A 23,244-nucleotide genomic window follows, 5' to 3' on the forward strand; every position below is an offset into this window, starting at 1 on the left:
TCAGCTCAGGTTTTACCTGGACAGGACTAAAGACCTTCAGAAATCAGCACAGTTATTGGTCAGTTTGCCCCCGGAGCCCAGGGCAAGGCTATTTCTAAGCAAACCATTTCTAAATGGATTGCACATTGTATTCCTTTTTGTTATTCCTTTCATGGCAAGGTTCCTCCTCAGGGGGTTAGGACCCACTCAACTACAGCAGCTTCCACTTCTGCAGCCTTTTTAAGGGGTGTTCCTACTAAAGGCATTTTGGAGGCTGCCACATGGTCTTCTGTTCACACTTTCACAAAGCATTATAATTTGCCTTTGTTTTCAAGAGCCAGGGCAGGGTTTGCCACTGCTGTTCTGCAGGACATTATCTCCAATCCTTGATTCTGTTGGTTCCTCCTCCCTTTTCTCTGGGCTTTGGTAATCAACCCATTGGTTAGGACTGCAACAATGAAACACGAAGAACATAGTACAGTTGTGTACTCTTACCATAAATGTAGATGTTTGAGTGTTTTCACTGTTGCAGTCCTGCTTTCCCTCCCTCCTTCCCCCTTTTTTCTCTTTTCCTAAAGATACAGGCTAAATTTGGTTTAAGCCTTGTTTTCTGGGGGCTTCTGACTTTTATGGCAAGAAAGACTAAGGAAGTGACGTCAGCTGCCTCCTTTTGTATTGGACACCCTGACATCCCTTACAACTGATGATAGCCAACGTCATTTTTACTTACCTTTGGTATTCTGGCCGATCGTGGGCTACCGGGAGCCAGATATCCCATTGGTTAGGACTGCAACAGTGAATACATTTTAACATCTACATTTATGGTAAGTGTACAGAACTGTACTTTCAGAGCTCTGCCTTTTGGTCTCACTACAGCCCCCAGAATGTTCACCAAATGTATGGCAGTAGTCACGGCTCACATGAGATGTCTAGGATTCTGTGTGTTTCCCTATCTAGATGACTGGCTCCTGTCTGCCACCACCAAACATCTACTCCTACAAGCCAGGGATCTAACATTAGACATCTGCAGTCATTTGGGCATTACAGTAAATTTGCAAAAATCTGCCTTGTTGCCCTTTCAACATATTGCATTCATAGGCACAGATCTAGACACTTCATTGATGATAGCACGTCTTCCAGCAGAAAGAATCATAGCTCTCAGACATCAAATCCTTCACATCCTTCCCATGGACAAAGTGAAAGCAAAAGTAATTCTACACTTATTAGGAACAATGGCCTCCACGATTACACTAGTTCCTCTTGTCAGAATGCACATGAGGATACTTCAGTGGCTATTCTCCCAATGGTCTTTTCAAGAGCTTCCAGTGTCTCATCTGATCAGGATAACGGAATCTGGCAAGAACAACTTGAGATGGTGGATGCATTCCACTCATGTGACAATAGGCAGACCCTTTGTTCCACTTCAACCAATAGCTACAGTGACCACGGACACTTCCCAGACAGAGTGCGGGAGGCATTATCTAGGAAGAACAGTCCAAGGTACATGGCAAGATCATGAGGCTCACTTGCATATAAATGTTCTAGAGATGAGAGCAGAGCTTCTTGCATTGCAAGCACTTCAAGACTATCTCCCTCTAGGGACTATTGCGATCCAATCAGACAATATGTCTGTGATTTGGTACATAAACAAGCAAGGGGGGAACCAGATCCTACCCCCTGCATCGAGAAGCCCTAAGAGTATGGCAATGGGCAGTTTCTTCCCAGCACTTTCTAATCGCAATGCATTTTCTGGGGAAGTCCAATGTCATAGTGGACACGCTGAGCAGAGAAATTCTAATGCCTCACGAGTGGTCTCTCAATCATAATGTAGCGGAAATGATTTTCCAAACATGGGGACAGCCTTGCTGCGATCTCTTGGCCACTCCCATGAATGCCAAGTGCAGCAACTACTTTACCCTAGTTCCCCCTCCGGGGGAGACCCCGAGAGATGCTCTGGCTCATGATTGGCCCTTGGGACTTCTATATGCCTTTCCTCCTCATATCCAGAGTAATTCAGAAACCTCAAAGCTCAGGAAGCAGGATAATTCTCATTGCCCCTTACTAGCCTCGCCAAGTTTGGTTCTCCTTCCTGTGGCCCCCACCTTCAGGAGAAGCCTTGGATCCTGGAACCAGTACCAGATCTGCTGACTCATATGTCAGGGGAGGTTCACCTTTCTCTCCACACCCTAAAATTGACAGCTTGGCTGCTCCACTTCCCAATTTAGTCAGGTTTCACAATTTCACTCCTACTGTAAAACATATTTTAATGTTCTCCCATAAAGGTTCTTCTAGAAAACTTTATTCTAGCAAATGGAATAGGTTTTCCCTGTAGGCTCAAGATAAGAACATTGATCGTTTCTCTGCACCTATTCACTCCTGAAATTTCTGGCGGAACTGTTCCAACAAGGCACAGCTGCAAGTACCATCAAAGTTCAACTTGCTGCAATTTCAAATTTTCATATGGGCGATACTTCTTCAAACTTAATGTCACACAGGTTGTGTAGAGCCTTCTTAAAATGTGCTTCCTTACTAAGACCTTCCTTTAAGGAACCCCTTTCTCCCTGGGATCTAAATTTTGTTTTGTCCCATCTCACTTTACCTCCCTTTGAGCCTTCTTTGTCTTCAGACCTTAAGTTCCTTTCATGGAAGACCTTATTTCTAATAGCTATAACTTCTGCTAGATGGGTGTCAGAACTGCAAGCGCTTTCTGTTAAACCACCATGTTTGATTTTTTACAAGACAGGGTATCCTTATGCACCAACCCTTCCTTTTTACCAAAAGTTGCTTCTCCAAACAATATAAACAATTCCATAGAACTCCCAGTATTTTTTCTTCAACATAGCAACAAGGCAGAGTACAAATTATACCAACTGGGCGTGCACAAACAACTCAGATTCTATTTACAGAGAACCAAATACGTCAGAAAATCTGACCAATTATATGTATCCTTTTCTGATGCAAAAAAAGGATCATCAGTTTCAAAAACCACTCTTTCTAATAGGCTTTCAAATTGTATTACCTTTATCTACAAATCTAATAACAAGGCTCTACCTTTCAAAGTAAAGGCTCATTTCACTAGAGCTTGGGTACGTCATCTGCTTTCCAAGCCAGAATTCCTATAGATAATATTTGTGCAGCAACGTGGTCTACTCCACATACTTTTATTACTCATTACAAAGTGGATTTGGCCTCCAGGGACAGGGCATCCTTTGGTTCCATGGTGCTGAAAGGTATACTTCCGTGAGCCACCCAGGATAAAGGTGCTAGGGATGCTGTCCCATTATTGTAAGAATGAAGGTGAGATAGGACAACATAACATAAAGAAGTTATGTACTAACCATAACGTTCCATGTTTCTTTTCTGTCTCGCCATTTATTCTTACGAACCCTCCCTCCTTCCCCCTGCCTAAGACTTTTTGTGGACCTGGTAAATTTCCACTACCTCAGGGGCTCTTTGTCTCAGCTTGTTTCCCCTTCCAGTATTTTTTTGGAATGGACTTACACATTGTTTATATGTATATGTGTATGTGTGTGTATATATGTATATAGTGTACATATTGTTCAGTATTAGCAGCAAACAAGATCTGGGGAATTGCACCACTGCATTGTGGGATACCTTCTTGCCACAAGTCAAGTTTGAGATATTCAGCTAAGTATTCGGCCGAGTTGGAGCCGAGGATCGGCTCCAGACCCATCATTATAAGAATGAACGGCGAGATGGACAACAAACATGGAACGTTATGGTGAGTAAATAACTTTTTTTACTGCTTGTATCTTGCTATTTCCATATCTATAGGCAAGAGCTTCCAGTTTCTCAAATTCCCACATATCCTTAGCTGCTATAACCAAATCCTTTTTAATCCTTCTCCTAAATGCATCATTTTATCATTTTCCCATCAATCTGGGTATTGCTGGACCAATTCATTTGTGGGTACATAGTGTATAGCTATAGCCTTTGTTTTATCTTCATTAATTTTATATCCCCAAGAATTGGAACTGACTTAAAATAAAGTGCAACAGAGATGTCCTTTTCATACCAATTATATCCTTGAATTTACGAGTCCCTTATTTTCTTTGCCAGTGGTTCTAAATATAATGCAAATAACAAAGGGGAAAGAGGGCACCCCTGCCTGTTTCTCTCAGCTAAACCAAAGTAAAGTGGTGCAATAGTGCTCAAATAAAACACTGGAACCAAAAAAAGAGCAGTAAATGATGCAAGTCCACCAATGATTTGATGAAAATAACCCCAATTCATGACTATAAAATACAGTTCATGAATATTAAATATACCATTTTATTAACAACATTTCATCAAATCATTGGTGGAATATTTAACCAATCACCATTGGGTATGTATTATTTAAACCAATGTTTTTATATTTTTGGAGTGTTATGAGGACATCAACTGGCATTGATGAAAGCACTTAACATTTTGTAATAAACTGAAGACTGAGGACTCGCAACGTTTAGTGCTCTTTTTTGGTCCTCTCAGCTAGCCATAGACTTAAATGTTGTTTTTTTTAATGTTAAACATCTTTTATTAAATCCCATTTTAGACTTTGACATAATACATTTATGTTAATAAAAGAGAGAACAGACTTTAGTAACATTTTTGATGCAGTATACATATTTGTTTTATTTACCTAGGCTTGATTATATTATACCATATTATTGCCCTTAACTTACTTAGCAACACAGCTCGGCATTGGATATGTAGATTTATCTCCCTGACCCTGATAGAGAATGTCACTCTTTGTCACTCTCAAGTGCCGTCTGGCTCCAAAATGCAACTATGACTTCTTTGTTGTTGACCTTTTTGATTTTTAACCTACTATGTCTTTTCACTCTGTCATTCTACTGACCTAGCTGCTCATTGCCCCTTGTCCATGCTAATTCTACCAACTAATCTCCTTCCTCCCTCGACTTGCTGTGGGTATTGCTGGTGCCAGTCTTGTGTCCTCAGGGCATCCAGGCCTCTGCCATCTCTGCATACATCTGTTTTTTTTTTCTTAGTATACTTTACAATGGAACCAAACGCCGATACAGTACCAATAAGCTCGAGCAGTTGGAAGCCAGAAATCCACTGTAGACCAATTCACTATATAAATCCAATTTATTGTACAAAAACACAAACACGATAGCAGATAGTCCAAACTGTCAGAGGTTAAGCGCTTTCGTCTGTATAAGTCAGATTTCATCAGAACCACCATAAGAACCTTAATCATCTTAATTTATACCAAAAAGTGGCACCAAAAACGAATTAATTATTCAGTCAATATAACATCCAGATTTTTGGCAGCTTAATTCTGCATAATACACAAAATACAATAATTACAATACAAAATTAATAACAACAAATTACCAAACAACCCTATATGCCCTAATCTACACTATATACTAAATTTAAAAATTCTATTGTAGATATACTGCAATGTGCATATATACTGATACATCAAGGAAATAATTGATAAGTATAATAAATTCAATAAATATATATGTGTAAAAAAGTATAAAAAATGTATATGTATATAAAATTACTAAAATCTTTTTATAAAAAATCTTTTTATAAAAAAAATCTTTTTATAAAAAATTGTGAGGAGCCTAGCCTACCATACACACAACATCTATATGATTGTAAATAGAAATTGTGCTGTACACGAATATATACAGGGTAATACCTGTTGGTATGTATTAATTTAGAAATTTTAAGATTATTCCAAAATAAGAAAGGGTTTTAAACTAATGTGTTCATTCAGGCCAGGATATGTAGTGGCATCCAGTACCATTTGCCACTTACTCTCCAAGGTGCCAAGTCGTGCCTTCCAATTGCCACTTCCTACACTACTGTTCACTTGGTCTATAATGGCAAATTTAAACGTGTGATCTTTGCCTTTAGACTTAACATGTTTACTGAGCGCATTTTTCTCGTCCTCTTTTTTTATTTTGTATATATGTTCATATATTCGTGTTTTTAATTTTTTTTCCGTTTTCCCTATGTAATATGCTGTACAAGATGTACAGGAGGCTAAATAAACCACACCTTGGCTATTACAATTTCCTGGTTTAAATTTACATGTGCATTTCATTATATTATCAAAAATTGTGCTTCTATCCTCATGAATGTATCTGCACTGTCTACAAGTGCCACATCTAGTAGTTCCCTTTCTCGTAACTTGAGGCTTTTTGTTCATATACTCACTTCTTTCTACTAATTTCTTTAAATTTTGCCCGGTTTTAAATACAATACTTGGTGTACAACCAACCACTTTTTCTACTTCCTCCACATGTGTGAAAATAGTCCAGTGCCTCCGTAAAATATCCTTCACAAAATTAGTATAATTGTTATACAAAATAACACATACTCTTCTATTGAAGGGTTGGTTCTTCTTAAAACACATACCTTCTTTCCCAAGTAGAGATGTATATTTTATTCCCCACTGTGTTTTTACATAATTTACTACATCCTCGAGCATAGTAGTGGGGTACCCTCTTTCACTGAATAGTTTAAAAATGTAATCTAGCTCTAAAATCATGATCTCACTGGTAGATGACATTCGTGCTGCTCTCACACATTGACCTTTTACTACATTTTTAAACATGTAAGGGGGGTGGCAACTCCCATACTGAATGTAGGCATTTGAGAAAGTAGGTTTCCTATATAATTTTGACACAAAACCTTCACCATTATTACTAATATATGTGTCTAAGTATACTATATCATTTTTTCCAATTGTATGGGTAAAGCTCAAGAATTCCATGGTGTGATTAATATATTTAATAAAATCTGGAATGATATCAATTTCACCTTTCCATATAATGAATATATTGTCCAGGAATCGTGTATATAACAACATGTTCTTATAATATTCACTGGCAAATATAAACTGATCCTCCCAGTCCAACATGACCAAGTTAGCGAATAGGGGTGCACATGATGCACCCATAGCCACACCTTTGGTTTGTCTGAAGATTTCTCCCTGAAATTCAATGTAATTGTGATCCAAAACAAGACCCATCATGTCCAGTAAAAGGTTAATTTTGTCATCTGTTAATCCAGAATACTTCCTCAAACTGTTATAGAAGTATTCCAACCCTATATCTTTAGGTATGCTAGAAAAAAGATCCTTTACATCGACTGTGATGAAAACAATATCCTTATTCCATACTTCCGGAGTTAATTTACTTAAAAAATGCCAAGAGTCCTTGATCAGATGAGGTACATTGTTATATACCTGTTTGGTCCAGTTATCTATAGTTACACCCAGATTAAAAGTTTTAGATCTAGATCCAGATATGATGGGTCTAAATGGGGGCCTTTCTATACTTTTGTGAATTTTTGGAATACCTACAATATGAGCCATCATTGGGTATTCATTCCTTACAAAATTATACAATTCCTCTGTAATTCTATTGTCAAGTAGATATTCTTCTACAGCTAAATCTATCCGTTTGTATCCAATATTAATCTGGTTTAAAGAAACTTGTTCGTAATTGCCTGAATTAAATAAAAGCTCATAAATATTGCTCTGGTATTCACTGCTATCATATAAAATAACACCCCCACCTTTATCTGGTTTCATGATCCTAATTTCTTTGTTAGAGATAACATCATTTAGCATTCTTCTTTCTTCCTTCGTTAAATTGTCAACAAACTCACCTGACTTCCTAATCTTGTTGTATGTAGCATATGCTTCCTTACATACCATATGTTCAAATAACGTAACTTGTGAGTTTTGAGGTGGGATGTAAGTACTTTTCTTCACTAGTCTTTTACCACCATCCTGATACTCTTCCTGGTCATTATTGAACAGTATAGCCAAATTTAATCTGCGGCAGTATAATTTTATTTCTTTAATGGTGTCAAATAGGTTAAACCTTACTGTCGGAATATATTTCATACTTTTACTAAAAAGTGTAAAAAATTCCTGTGTAATTTCCAAATTAGTGTAATTGTACACCTTAAATCCATTAAAATTGTGGATACTGGGTCTATTGTTATTACCTGTCACAACTTCCAGATTGGGAACATATGTCTCAATTATCCCCTCATTAGGAATTTCAGTTCTATTCCCAATTACACTGTTAGTGTCATTGCTCAATACCTCCTTGGTAGCTTCTTTGGAGCCGGGTAAAATCTGCCTCCTTGAAAATTTGCTTCATCATCTACTCTGTGTTGTTTACCTCTCCCCATACTGGGTTCCAAATGGGGCGTGTTAGTGACTTCCCTATTGTGTTGTGGCCAAATATATACCCTTCCTGATCTGTACTGCTCAATATCTCTTTCAAATTTGTGTGTCTTCCTATTGTATACACTTTTGACCCTGTAACTAGCTGTCTGAAACTGTTTAAAATACAACTCTTGCCATTGCTCAAATTCAATATCAGATATAATTTCATCATTTAAAACATCCAATTCATTTACCAACATAGCTATTTTTTCATCATTATACTTCATCAACACCTTAATGTACATATTTCCAAATGTATCAAATAATGTATTAAATTCTTGTCTAACACTCTGATGATACTCTATACCTAATGGTAATTTAAAAAAACGAAGTCCTTTTGGTACAATGTGTGCATTCAAACATTTTTCCAAATATACATTGTCAAGCTTAGTGCTTTTCAACTGTATTAATTTTTTACCTAAACTGTAAATCTTCGTTTTTAAATTATTAGACTGTACACGTGAAGTATACCTATCATTTGTATGTTTAAAATCACAATCAAAATAAAAATCTACATCATCAGTTAAAAAATCTTTCATAACATTACCCACATTTCCCCCTATATCTTTTCCTTGGTTCACAGTATCAAGTCCACGTGTCTTATTCTGTTTGTATATGCATTTGGGGCTAGAAATAAAGTCTTTAAAAACAGTACCTTTTTTATAATTGTTGTCACCCTTGCTGGTAACATTAGAGTATGTCCTGATATTAGCGTTCTCACGCTGTTTTGGTCGTGCCCCTAATCTCTGTCTCTCATCTGTTTGATGGAATAGGCTGAAATCAAAAGTAAATTCAGCCTCCGTTTGAACATTATCCACAGTTTCCTTTATATCAATAGCCGTGACCTGTGTTGGTGTTTTTAAACACACTACTTGTCCGTTCGGAATGTCCCCCTGTGTATTTAATTCAATGCATTCAGCCACATACAGCGGTGTAGCCGCCGTCTTGTCAAGAGCATGAGAAGTTCCTCCACGAGTGCCTGCCTGCACAGTTTCAGCAAGCTTCCCTACTAGGTCAAGTAGTTTACTGACGCCGTTTTGAAGTTTTGAGACTTCCGCTCTCAACGTTGCTAGCTCCGCCTTGATCAATGAAGCATCGAGGGATCCTGTTTCGGCCATATCACAACTCCGAACAAAAAGAAAAGAATTATGCACCAGACCCAAACGCCGATACAGTACCAATAAGCTCGAGCAGTTGGAAGCCAGAAATCCACTGTTAACCAATTCACTATGTAATTCCAATTTATTGTACAAAAACACAAACACGATTGCAGGTAATCCAAACTGTCAGAGGTTAAGCGCTTTCATCTGTATAAGTCAGATTTCATCAGAACCACCATAAAAACCTTAATCATCTTAATTTATACCAAAAAGTGGTGCCAAAAACTAATTAATTATTCAATCAATATAACATCCAGATTTTTGGCAGCTTAATTCTGCATAATACATAAAATACAATAATTACAATACAAAATTATTAACAACAAATTACCAAACAACCCTATATGCCCTAATCTACACTATATACTAAAATTTAGTATATAGTGTAGATTAGGGCATATAGGGTTGTTTGGTGGTTTATGAAATTATTGAACAATAAAGGACCTAATATGGAACCCTGGGGTACACCAGTGGGGGGGGTTGAGGAATGGGGAGAAGGCTTTCTTCCATTTGACTGCTTGTTGCCTGTTGGAAAGGTAACTGGTAAACCAGTTGATAGAAGGGGTTGATAGATTTAGATTAGAGAGTTTGGTTAGGAGAAGGGTGTGAGAGATGTTATTGAAAGCCTTAGAAAGGTCTAGAAGGAGGGTGGATACAATACAGCTGGAGTCACGGGATTTGTTCACAGTTTCAAGGAAGGAGAGTAGTGTGGTACTAGTGCTGTGAACAGGCCTGAATCCATGTTGTGTGGGAGTTAGTAGGAGATTGTCAATGAGATAGGGTAATAGTTATAGGTGGATACACTTTTCAAGTAGTTTGGAGATGGGAGATAAGATGGCGATAGGTCTAAAATTGAGGATGTTATTATTGTTTCCTCCATTGTGGATGGGAATAATAAAGGCTTTTTTCCAGAGTTGGGGCAAATAGCCTTCTTGAATTGACCGGTTTATAAGAGTACAGATGGGGAAGGCAATGGCTTCTCCAGCTGTCTTTAGGAAGAAGGAAGGGATATTGTCAGGGGCATTGGAGCATGGTTTCAATTTCTGAAGGAGTTTTTTATAGTTGATACTGGGATGGGTTTCAGAGAGAAGAGAGGAAGCTGGGAGGTGGAAGTACTTGAGGAGGAGGAGATAGTGGAAGGTGTAGCTGAGTAAGAAGGGTTATTTGTGAAGGATGATGTTAATTTGGTTATGGAGTCGATGAAGAAGCTGTTAAATTGGAAGGCTAAGTTGATATCGGAAGCATTATGATCAGGGCAAGGATTTTCCTTTCTGCCTGGGTTAAAGAGGGTGGGGATACTATCCCAGATTTTTTTAGGGTTAGTCTTATGGTTATTTTGGAGTGTGGTATAGTAGGATTTACGATCTGAAGTGATGAGCTTGTTAACTCTGTTGCGGATTATTTTATATTAATTTAGGATGACTAGGGTTTTATTTTTATGGTAGTGTTTTAAGGCTTTATCACGGAGCCGCATGACAGCTAAGGTGTCTTTACTTAACCAGGGGACGGTGTTGCTTTTAATTCTTTTAGTTTTCAAGGGGGCAAAGGTGTCTAAAAGGTTTAGAAATGTTGTATTAAAGTAGGTGACAGCTTCATCTAAGGGAAGAATTTTTAGAGGGCTCCAGCTGAATTGTTTGAGTAAGTCAGAGAAGATGTTGGGGTTGAAGTGTTTTAAGGAGTGTATAGAGATGGTGATATGAGACAGTTGTAGGGAGGGAGAGTGGCAATGAGTGAAAATGGAAAAGTGATCACTAAGGGAGTCAGGGAGGGTACCACCACTGGAAATAAGATGTGGGTGAGATACCAAAATCCAGTCAAGGCTGTTTCCAGAGGAGGAGTAGTCCTTTGATGGTCTGGTTGTGGAGTTGATAAGTTAATGGAAGTTGCGGAGGTTTATGTTTAGGGAGTTAGTGGGGGATTGAATAGAGGTCCATTTAATATTCACGTCACCTAAGATTATAGTCTCATTGGTTATGTTGGTGGAGAACCAAGAGAGAATATCCTCGAGGATAGGGTTTTGTCACCAGGAGGGATATAGAGGGAGGCTATGCATTATGGATTTACCCTTGTTTAACTGGAGTAGGGCCAGAATTAATTCGGTGTTAGTGAATTGGGGGTTGGGCTTAGTGTATGGAGTAACTGAAAGGGAGGAAGAATAGAGGAGAGCAACTCCACCACCTTTTTTGTGGGTTCTGTCTTTTCTAATGCTACTGTAGTTGGGGGGGAGTTATTTCAGAATCTTTTAGGGTGGGTTTTAACCATGTTTCGGAGATTGACAATATGTCAGGTTGGTTATGGAGAAGCCAAGCATGAAGGTTAAGGATTTTGTTACATATATTTTGAGCATTCAATGCTGAGAAGGAGAGGGTTTTTCCTGATGAAGGAGGGTTAGAGGGGAGGGTTGAAGTGTGAGTGGGAGAGGGACTAGGGTTAGGGTGTATATCGCCGGAGATAAGGGTGGTGATTAGTTGGTGAATATGGAAATAGAGGTATTTAGACTGTTTAGTGTCTAGTTTTATACATATATATATATATATATATATATATATAGATATATATATGTATATATGTATATATATATATATATATAGATATATATATGTATATATATATATATATATATATATATATGGATGTCACAGTGTAAATCTCATTTGTGTATGGTCAGCCTGTATATTTTCGACCCATGTTGGTTGGCATATGGTCAACAGCTGTGCAAGATTTATATTCCCTTGTGAAGGGGGATATGCCCTTTCCTTGGGGATTTTGCAATCTCTGAGTTAGTATATATAATTAGTATGAGGTGTGGATTAGCATCAGGATATGTGCTGAAATGTTTTAACAACAAAAATGAGATATATCCAATTATTACTACCACAAAGGAATACCAGTGAAAAACAGCTCAACTTTCCACCAAAATGGATTTTATTATACAAAATCTCTTTCTCTAGCGCCTCGGCCAATGCCTTTACAGAGTAAAAAACTTTGTCTTCTAAAAACACACATTATATACTCCATTTCAATCAATCAATTATACAATTTAATAAAACAGCCCTAAGCTGTCAATAAAATAATTAATGTATAAAACTTTGCCAATTACATTCCTTATTAAGCCCTTTGGGCTGCAAAGTTTCATACTTCATAATAAGAATAGATTCCTTCTTTCTCAATACATATTTTAATAAATCCTCATTAGCATACTGATGCTCTATTTGTTCTAAAACTGTAACTTTCATATCCTTTAAATCTCCACCATGTATTAAATGAAAATGCTCCGCTATTGGACTCAACATTTTTTTATTTTTCACATCCCTTATGTGCTCTTTTATTCTTTCTGCCAGACTTCTTTTAGTTTCCCCTATATAACTTTTACCACATGAACATTTAATTAAATAAATTATACCCCTGCTCAAACAGGAGTAAATACTCAAATTTTTTTCTCCTATTTTTTTCTGCCTCTTTTATTATATACTGGCAGACTGAACATTTACCACAAGGAAAGTCCCCTTCTTGGCAACAGTGCTTCCAACCTTCTGTACTGGTCTTCTATATCTCCCTTTTACCAGAATGTTTTTGAGACTACGTCCCCTTTGGTACGAAACACTAAGTTCCATACCAAACAGTGAGGGCACCTCTCTTTTAATCCGTTTCCAGTAACTTTTTACTATCCCGTTCAATTTATCTGAAAAAAACTGTATATTTCGTAACAAAAAATATATGAGAACTTGCTTTCTCTTTTCCTATTTTAAGCTCTCTTTTTGTTGTAATTTTCCTAGATGTTCCCACATTTGAATCCTTATAAATTTTAACATAACTAATCTTTTACTTCATCTAGATTATAACCTCTTTCAATGAAGCTAGGTATCATACGTTTAGCTTCTTCTCATGCTTCAATAATACTACTACATAACCTCTTTATTCTTAATATTTCACCAAAAGGTATGGATTTCAAAGTATGACCAGGATGACAACTAGTAGCATATAGCATCCTATGTGCTCAAATGTGTCAACATTTTTGTTGAACTTGTGTGTCGACTTGAAGCATGCTGACATTTCCATTGATCAGCTTGTAGGAGTAGGGATATATATATTTATTTATTTACCGTGGTAGTGCACTGATCAGTACTGACTAATTTCAGGATCAGCTCGGGTGAAATACAAAACATTTCGCAAACAAAAAATACAGATCTGTAAGCAATAACAAATAAGCAGAGTGTAAGGTGGAATATATACATTAGTTTTTAAACTGAGTCAACCTTCAGTAAATCTGAGAGAGGATAAGAGACCTGGAAATGAGGCGCAGATGATGTGTTATGGGATAAGTCCTGTGTTGAAGTGGGAGCATTTGGCTTGGATAAAGAAGTACTTCTTGAGTTGCATTCTGAAGTTGAATTAAGTGTTGGATTTATTTTAGGTCAGTGGGGAGAGATTGCCAAAGAGATGTTGCCTGAGAGGGGAATGCATGTGCAGTACTGTGAAGTTTATTCCTTGGGGTAATGAGAGTTGGTGTGGCTTGTGAGTTGCATCTCAGGTTGTGTAAGGAGTTTTTTTTCCTCAAGTCTAGTTACAAGGGGAGTAAATGCCTGGAGTTGGAGTAGTTTGTAAAGTTAGCATCTTAATAGTACATTAGATCTTTGTTTTATGTTTACCATTTGTTGTTTTTTCTAGGTTGATACAGTGATGCTGTCAGAGAGGCGAGTTTATAATGAAACTACAGATGCTGTTAGAGATAGTCTGGGTGTGCAGTAAAAATAGGACTTCATATTCAGTGTGAGAAAGCACTCCTTCGCTGATGGCAGCTCTGGCTGGTTGAGATAGAAAAGGGGAGGATCTTTTTAGCCCAAAAGAGGAGAGAGTTTATTTTGACTGTCACTATGTCAAAATGGAAATTTAGTGACTGATCAAGCCATAATCCTAGGTATTGGGAGGTGGAGATTGTTTTTGTAGAATGGTTGTGTAAGATAAAGAGTTAGATGACCGATAATTTCCCTTGGAGTTCTGAAAATCATAGTTTTGGTGGTCGAGGGGTTGAGATGTAGTTAATGGTTTATGAACCATTGGTAAAGCTTATGTAAGTTTGTTGAGATCCACCAACATTGCTGTAGGGACTTTGCGAAAGCCAGCTTTCAGCTTCTGTTTCATGAAAATGAGTCTCTCTTGAACTAAACCAGCATAATTGAACAGCTTACCTTAGGAACTGAAGATTAGGAATGAATACACATCATCCAGGGGAAAGGTTACTGAAAACCTCAAGGAAGTCTACAGATGCATGTGTTTTCAGTTTGCTGCCTAGCTCCAGTTATTACTGGATTGCATCATTGTGATTTTAGCAGATATATTCAGTTCAGTGGACTGCTGCAGTCATTATCAGTCTAGGTACATTAAGTGATTACTGCCTTGAGTTATTCTTTTTTAATTGCATCCCTTTCATGATATCATTTTATTTCAGTATATGCCATTTTTGTTATGTTTATTATATGTAAGTTAATGTTACCTTTTATCTTCGGCTTTGGGTGCAGAGGGTCCATGAATAATTCCACTTACACAGTTAACAAAGATTAAATCAGTACAAGTCCTTTCACTCACTGGGTCTATGGATCTCTGATTCATGAAGCCCATCTCTGAAATCAAGTTCATGTTTTTTTTTTTTTTGCATCAAATACCTTAGAAATGTTTATGTACTGTTTGAAATTATTTCCAAAGATGGTGCTGTTATTGAGCATGTATACACTTTTACATTATTAGGGTTTCTGTCTTGAGAATTTACTGGCTAAATTGAAGCTCCTACATCACCTAAAGAACTCCGTTATCTAGTGTATTTGTAGCTTGGTCTACCCGGATTCCCATGTTAACTTCGGAAAACCCTGTTATATCACTCTGATTTGCATAGGTTTTCATATTTTTACAACAAAATTGAAAGATTTGCACTGTGGCACCAGAGGAAATACAGCCTACTGGAATACTTAACCACCAAAGTTAAATGTCATTTCAGAATAAGCTATCTTGTTGTTTGGTGGGTTAGGGTTTAATAGATAAAGTGCTCCGTCGTCGATATTAGTGAAGTAGCCTTATGAGTTGTCTGCATGAGTGGCAATGGCATGGTGGTATGATATAGGTGAGGGAGGTGAGCCATGTGATAGGCGTTATGGCTACAGGGGTGAGTTCATGATAATATGGGATGTCACTCAGATGGAAGAACATTTAGTTTTGCCCAATGTAGGTATTTAGGTGCAGGAGATTGCTGATGGACTGAGGTTGGCACTGACAAATAGCTTTAATACCTGCCTAGGTGACACCTACTTCTGACTGGCTATTTCTCAATTTGGTGCCCAGGTTGCCTGATGATAAAAAAGAATGTGCTGAGATTCATAGCTTGGTAGTGCTGGCGGGGGGGACTGGTGTCTGACAGGCAGCAGGAAAAAAGCACATAAAACTAACAAAAATCTTACTGTTAAGAAAATAGCTAAATTATCTCAGCCATAATTAAACTTTTTTTCCAAAGGAAAACAATTTGGTTTATGTATTGAGGAACAAGTAAGTCATTTTTTAACAGTATAAACTCCATCAACCTGCACTCCTTACTGAATTTGTAATATTCTTAAAAACAGGATATATTATGTTGTATATGTCTGATGTTGCAGCAGGTGATACGATATATTGTATGTTTTAAGTTTACCACCATATCTGAAAGATATAGGCTAATTTGTTAACATGTGTTAGTGATGGTAATTTAGTTAGAACAATATTACTAAGCAACAGGTAACGAGTACAGTTTATATTCCAGCATCTAGTAATAGAAGCCATCAGATATTTTGCAGAAATGGACAGTGGAAACTTGAGTTCATCTGATATATTTTTTCTTTTTCAGTGGCCAGTGATTTTAACAGCAGAAATGAAAGCATCACTCAAGAAACATTGCATGTCCCAGATGGTGCAGATTCATTCAAAGGTTTGTTTGAGGAAGAGCTTTTTGATGTTCAGCTTTCTGTTTTTCTTTTTCTTGTCCCTTTTTTAAACAAGAAACATCTTTATTAAACCATCACTTATTATATAAGCAGTCATACATTTGTATAAATGAAAACAAACCACAATGACACAATCCTAGTTGCAAGCATTTTACATCACAAACCATACTGACACACTCCCAGCTGCAAACATTATACATTACTTATAATCTACCCAATCATTTTCAATCAAACATTGCATAGCTCATTTAAGTCCTGCCTTCTTTTAAACCTCATTCCTCCCCTGAATGCATTGTTCCCACAATTCCCATTTTTTTTCCTATGTAGTTTCCTCCTACCCTTTTCTAAAGATCTCATTTCCAGTTTTTTTATATCTGTTACTATATTCACTACTTCTAATATAGTTGGTTTAGATTTTGACTTCCATTTTCTAGTAATAGCTTTTTTGGCAGCCACCATAATTAGACACAGGAAGGCCTTGGCAGCTAAGGATATGTCAGCTTTCTGTTTTTTATCTGCAGTGGCCCACTGTTTCCATTTCACTAACATTGTGGGGTGGCAGATGGTATCTTTGTATATTTCTTTTACTTTAAAAATTGTGTGTGTGTGTTTGTATTTGTATGTGTATGTGAATATGAAAGAACATTCATCTGGCCATTTTTGCTACCTACTTTATCCTATTCAAGGCAGCAAGGAGACAGATGTTATACTACCAAGAAACTGGAGACCCTCACTAAACTCAGTAATTGATTTTTGAGATAAGGATATATAGAAATGGACAGATGGGGCCTACATGAGAGCAACAATGAATTTGGCATGTCAGTACTGAAATAGTTTTTAAACAAAGGCATTTTTAAATTAGGAATTGTTGTTGTATTTAAGAGTGAAAATACTAAAGGAACACTTAGGAAACCTTGTTTTATTGCAACCAATGGTATAATTAATTACTGGTAAAATAAGTTAAATTATTTATAAAAAATGAAAATTATTGTATGATTCTGTTGTAAGAGAACGATGTGGCATCTGTGGTATCTACTGTATCACTTCTAGAATAGAAGGGACTTCACTAGAATAAGTACTTCAGGCCATAATAATAAGGTTGTTGATAAAATGAATTGTCTCACTGACAGGACACATACTGTCAAGGTAGGTGAATGTCATAGGTTCATAGGTGTTTACTAGGCTAATGACCACAAGGGCCTTTTTTAGCCTAGCCATGCATCCCAAATCTCTGACAAGTTCTGATACCCTTGATAAGTGTAAGCATGGGCCTGGGAGATGAACCATTTACAGGTTACCTGCTTCCGTTAGAGACATAGGTGCCAAACTAGGGATGAATTTCTGGTTTCCCATCCAATTGTCCAAGTTGCACTTGAATTGGGTTAGGGAGAAACTCTGCTTCAGATGGATGGGGAGCCTGTTCCATAGACGGGGTAGTCTCTGGGACACATACCTATTTCTCCAGCAGGGCCCACTTATGTCACAGGCAAGGTTTAAGTCTTTAGAATGGATAATTCTGGTGCTGTTTGTTTTGTGGATATGCATGAGGTCCATCAGAGTGGAGTCTGACAATCCCATGTATGCCAGACATAGATCTCCCCTAAAAAGCCTGTAGGAGACAGATTACAAGGATAGAGCCTTGAGGCGGTCTGCATAGTACATTTTATTTACGCCCTGTATTCTTTTAGTGAGGAACCTCTGTGGATGTTCTGATTGTTGGATATGCCTGGTTAGGTACATACCAAAGAGAGCATTGTACTCAATGATAGGTCTGATGAATGCCGAATACAATGGGACAATGACTTCCTTGGACTTAGATGCCATACCTTTGTTTATAAGTTGCTCAACATAGAATGATTTCCTCACCAATGTAGACACATGATGGTCAGTATAGTTAGTGGAGACAGGTGTGAGGGAGAAGGTAGTGGTAGGGTTACTATTAATGGAAGAATTTGAGCTATTAGGTCTGTTATTGTTGGTGGGATGGTTTGTGTCTTGATTTAGTAATTTGGATATTGAGTCTATAAAGTAGTTGTTGAATATGGAGGCAGTTTCCTCATGTGTTTTGTCAGGTTGAGGGTTAGGGGAGACTAGTGCACCTGGGTGTAGTATTTTATTTACAGAGTGCCAGAACTTTTTAGAGTTGGATTTAAAGGTAGAAAATGGATTATTATAGAAGATTTTCTTATCTTTATTTATGTGACTTTTGGCAAGATTTCTAAGTTCTTTATATTTCTGGAGGTCTGGTTGATGTTTAGTTTTAGTCCAAATTTTCCATGCTGTTGTCTTTTTTTTAGTAGTGCACGAGTGTTTACGGACAGCCATGGGGATATGTTAGACTTTAAGCGGACTGTTCTAAGGGGTGCCAGAGAATTTAAAATACTAAGGAAAGTGGAGTTAAAAAAGTGGACAGCTTCATACAAGGGGAGTAGTTTTAAGGGATTCCAGTTCACTTTTGATAATAAAGATTTGAGAGTTTCAGGATTAAAGTTTGCTAGTTTTCGGTGTTTGATAAACTTTTAAGGTTTAGCTTGATAGGATGTGTATCTGAGTATTTTTATTGGGCAGTGATCTCTTAGGGAATTTGGTAGTGTTTCAGGGTTATGGTATTTGAAATATATGTTTCAAGCAATTTGTATGCATCCATACTGTTAATTTGATTTTGAATTGGCAATTCCAGATTAAAGTTGTTTCAACAATGCTGAATAGCATCTTTAGATATCAGTAGATCTTATGCACCTGCACCCTTCATAAGTATTTTCACTCCAGTATGCGATATAATAATCACAGTTATTCATGTGCTTGTTCCCTGTCCTTCTCATTATTCTTCAGGGTTAAAACAGCGTAATAACATAAGGCTAATTCTATGGTAAAGGTCCCAGAAAAACAGCCTAATATGGAAATCCATCATGACACAACTAGGTGAGTAGTGGGCATAAATAATACAATTAGAAAAGCAACTAAATCGAAAGAAAACATGAAATAATAATATATTGGTGACAGTGTTATACTTAAGCCAAAGACTGTAATGTGATGTTTTATTTTCATTGTCTAATTGTGCCAGTGGATGTAAGTATGAAAATTATTTTATTGTGCAGGATAGAAAAAGAGAGCATGAGAAGGGCAGTTAGCCTACAGCACTGGCAGAGGAACGATACAGAATATGAATAGTTTGCAGTACTGAAAACAGCATAGTATAATCCAGTGAATGAAGTTAGTGCATTATCTTATTGGCAACATGCTATTAACTGAGCAAATAAAACTAATTAGTATGTACAGTGTGCAGAAAAGTGTAGTTTGAGCAACTAAAACTAGTATAGGCCCACACATGAAACAAAAAAGCACAGTGCTATGTCACAAATGGGTCAATGTTAAATGTTTGAACATCCAAAATGTCGAACATTACATGGTCGAGGGTTCGACATTTGGATGTTCGAACATAAAATAAAAAAAGTAAAAAAAGAAAAAAAACACTTTAACAGCGTAGGCAGGGGGGCAAGACCCCCTGCACCCCCAACACCCCCCTACTTAAATATACCAACTCTGAGACCACGCTTCAGTGCAGAAAAGGGAAATTCTCCCTATCTGCACCGTACGGTGCCATTGAAAGTCTATCTTTGAACACTCAAAATTTAAAATGTTTGGTCTCGACCATGTAACATTTGAAATTTTGAGCGTTCAAAGATTTGTCAGGTACCCGTCACAAACTAGAGTGTAAATAACCTGACAACATGGTAAAACAGATGCAGTTACATGTGCATCATTAGCTATGTATACATATATGTGTATGCCCATAAGATGCAGAATATATATATGTAATAAAACACAAACTCCAAAACCATGAAGAGTTATAGAAATCCACAGTAGCACTCTGTTTTGCATGGGCATGCACCATGCAGACAAGGCCAACCTTAGGTAAACTGGTGTATTGCAAGAAAGGATCCATGTCTCGAAGATGGCAAACAGGTAGCAGCAAAGGAATTTTGCTCGGCTTCATTCATTCATTCATTTCTGACATGATTAATTTGTTATTTTCGTCATAAATCCTTTAAAAGTGCTGAATTACTAATCCGGAAGCTTTGTAGATTATTTTGGTGAAAAAATAATAATATTTTGTTTAGTTTCCTGTCAAAATTTCAAGAGGAAAACTTTACTGAAAGAAGATGAATCACTTTAAGGCTGCATATAAGAAAACTCACTGAAGAAGGAGCTGAAGTTAATTCTGTCCAACATTCAAGATCTAGCCTTAAAAATTGATAAACTAGATTCCACATTTGACAGAATAAAAGAAAACTCCAAAAACATATTGAATTAATCAAAGATTTCATTAAACAACAGAAAGCCCAAATTGCAGCTATAGAAGATTCTGTGACAGACATAGACAGCAGGTTATCAGAAGGAGAACACAATACTGACTTTATTCTAAAACAGAATAATAAACTCTTGGAGAAAAAAATTGATGACCTGGAGAACAGAGCAAGAAGAAACAACGTAAGGATTTATGGGGCCCCTGAACAACTGGAAGGTGACAACATGGTAAATTTTCTATTATCTTGGATCCCTAAAATACTAAATCATCCTGAAGCCCTGTCTTATGGAAGGGAATGGACTCAAAGATTTTTGTTTGCAGTATCTCCAAGTAACATCTTAGACAAATTTTTAAAAGAAAGTATACAAATTAAATTATCAAAAGAGCAGAAATGTAAGATAGACAAGCCTTTCTCATTAAGAGAATTAAAAGAAGAAATTAAAAATCTAAAGGCCAATAAAGCACCAGGTTTGGATGGGATTATTCCATAACTATATAAACATTTGCCTGATAATATTATAAAAACTTTTGAAGATGTTAAGAGTACCTCTAATATTCCCCTTTCTTGGAAACACTCCCGTATTACTCTCATTTTAAAATCAAATAAAGACCCCACTTCTTGTTCATCCTATCAATCTATTTATTTTGAATATAGATTATAAGATCTTCTTGTCTATCTTGGTCAAAAGATTAAATCCAATACTTACAGGCTTAATAAATGAAGATTAGACAGGATTTTTTCTCAATAGAAAAGTTCAAGATAACATAATAAGGCTTGTATACTTGATTGACACAGTTCTTATCTATAATAAGTTTGGATATGGATAAAGCTTTTTGATTCAGTTAACTGGTCATTTCTGTTTAGGATGTGTCTTTTGGCTTTTCCCAGTTAGGGGTCGCCACAGCGGAACTCCAGTCCACTAATGATTGGCAGTTGATTTTTACATATCGGCTTGCCAGGCCTGATGCACAACCTTCAACGAAGGTACGCCCTTTCATGCATGTCTCCACGCAGAAGACGCTCTAGCTGAGAATCGAACTGGACAGCGTCTTACTGTGAGGCGACAACACTACCGCAGCACCACCACCGCATGGTCATTTCTGTTCAGGATACTAAATGAATATAACTTTTCCACTGATTTTATAGAAGTAATTAAAAAGCTTTATGTTAATTCTCTATCTTTTTTTAAGATAGGCATATTCATATCTAGTCCCTTTGATGTCCCAAAAGGCAGTAAAGAGGGGTGCCCCTTATCCCTCTACTATTTGCACTTGTTATAGAACCTTTCACCAGCTTCATAAGATCTAACATAAACATCAAAGGTTACAAAATAAATGATATACTCTAATCCAAAATTAAGTTATTTGCTGATGACATCCTGATCATTTGTAGAAATATTGAACTATCACTGGATCACTTAATTAGCTCCATGAACTTTTTTGAAAACATCTCAGGGTTGAAATTTAATCATAATAAAACCAAAACTCTGCTGATAAATAAAGAGATAGCCCCTAAGTTAGCCTCTTTTAAAAACATTAACTGGGGTAATTCACAAATGAAATACTTAGGAATTATCACTGAGACCAATTATAAAAAAATCAATCTCAGTTAATTACCAATACCTAATTGATATAATAAGCAGAATCAGTAACCTGATCTCTACCACGATGCAGTAGAGCAATAAACAAATGTTCAATCAATAGTCCATAAAGCAAGCAAGTAAACGTAGTAGAAATAAAGTAGAAAATCCTTTAATCCATAAAACAGTAGGTAACGGTAAGCGCTTTCGCGTGGGTGCAACCACGCTTCCTCAGACAATGAATAGCCCCACACACAAAGTTTAAATAGCATAAACTAAAATCAAATTAAGACCAATTAGCTTAATTAACAATTAATGCTTTAAAGAAAAAGAACCAACAACCTAGTATCTACACAGCGTTCCTGTGCTAGGAAATATATAATAGAGATGTTATTGCAAAGTATGTGAAGTTATGGACTTCCAATTTCATCATACAAGGGTGTACTAAGACAATTTCAAATTCCTACAAAATATACAAACAAATAAGAAATGCAGAAAAATACCATCATTTAAGAAATTGTCCTTCATGACACAGGCACTGGGAAAATCACTGAGAAAAATCAACTAATGCATTTCTAAGAAATTTTTTTAACCTTTCAAAGTGAATATTAAAACTGTATCATCAAATTTGGAAGCCTAAAATTAAGAAATCACAGCTATAATAGCTTAGATATAAAAGTTCAGCAAACAAAAAGAACGATTCTGCAACAAATAAAATAAAGTAAAGATATATATCTACACAAGTAAAAGAGATTGAGAAGCCAGTAGCTTCGATTTTAGTCACAATAAAATACACTTTAAAAAGAAAGCAGCATTTCAGGATCAAGATAAATCCAACAGTAACATTGTTTGAAGTCAGTTTGGTTGCTAACGGCAACCATATATAATTGTAAACTAACAGGCTTCAGATGCGCACAAAAATAGTGCAAACAAAGGCTGCAGTTCTGACTACCGCCACATAAAACTTCAAAGCATCCTACCAACTTCTCTAATGGAAGTTGAACAGAACAATGTTTAAAACAAC

General features: G+C 36.8%; 1 protein-coding gene across 1 annotated transcript in view; it reads left to right on the plus strand.

The window, feature by feature from the left end:
• The window catches only part of SHLD1 (shieldin complex subunit 1), a 2,230,375-nt gene that overhangs the window by 776,782 nt on the left and 1,430,349 nt on the right, over positions 1-23,244 (plus strand). Inside the window, exon 3 of the mRNA XM_044056410.1 lies at positions 16,235-16,315. Coding sequence (XP_043912345.1) covers positions 16,235-16,315 — 81 coding nt within the window. The remainder of the gene's footprint in view (positions 1-16,234; positions 16,316-23,244) is intronic.

This window comes from Protopterus annectens, chromosome 1.part2 (assembly GCF_019279795.1).
Source record: "Protopterus annectens isolate FY-2018-M chromosome 1.part2, PAN1.0, whole genome shotgun sequence".
Lineage (NCBI taxonomy): Eukaryota > Metazoa > Chordata > Ceratodontiformes > Protopteridae > Protopterus > Protopterus annectens.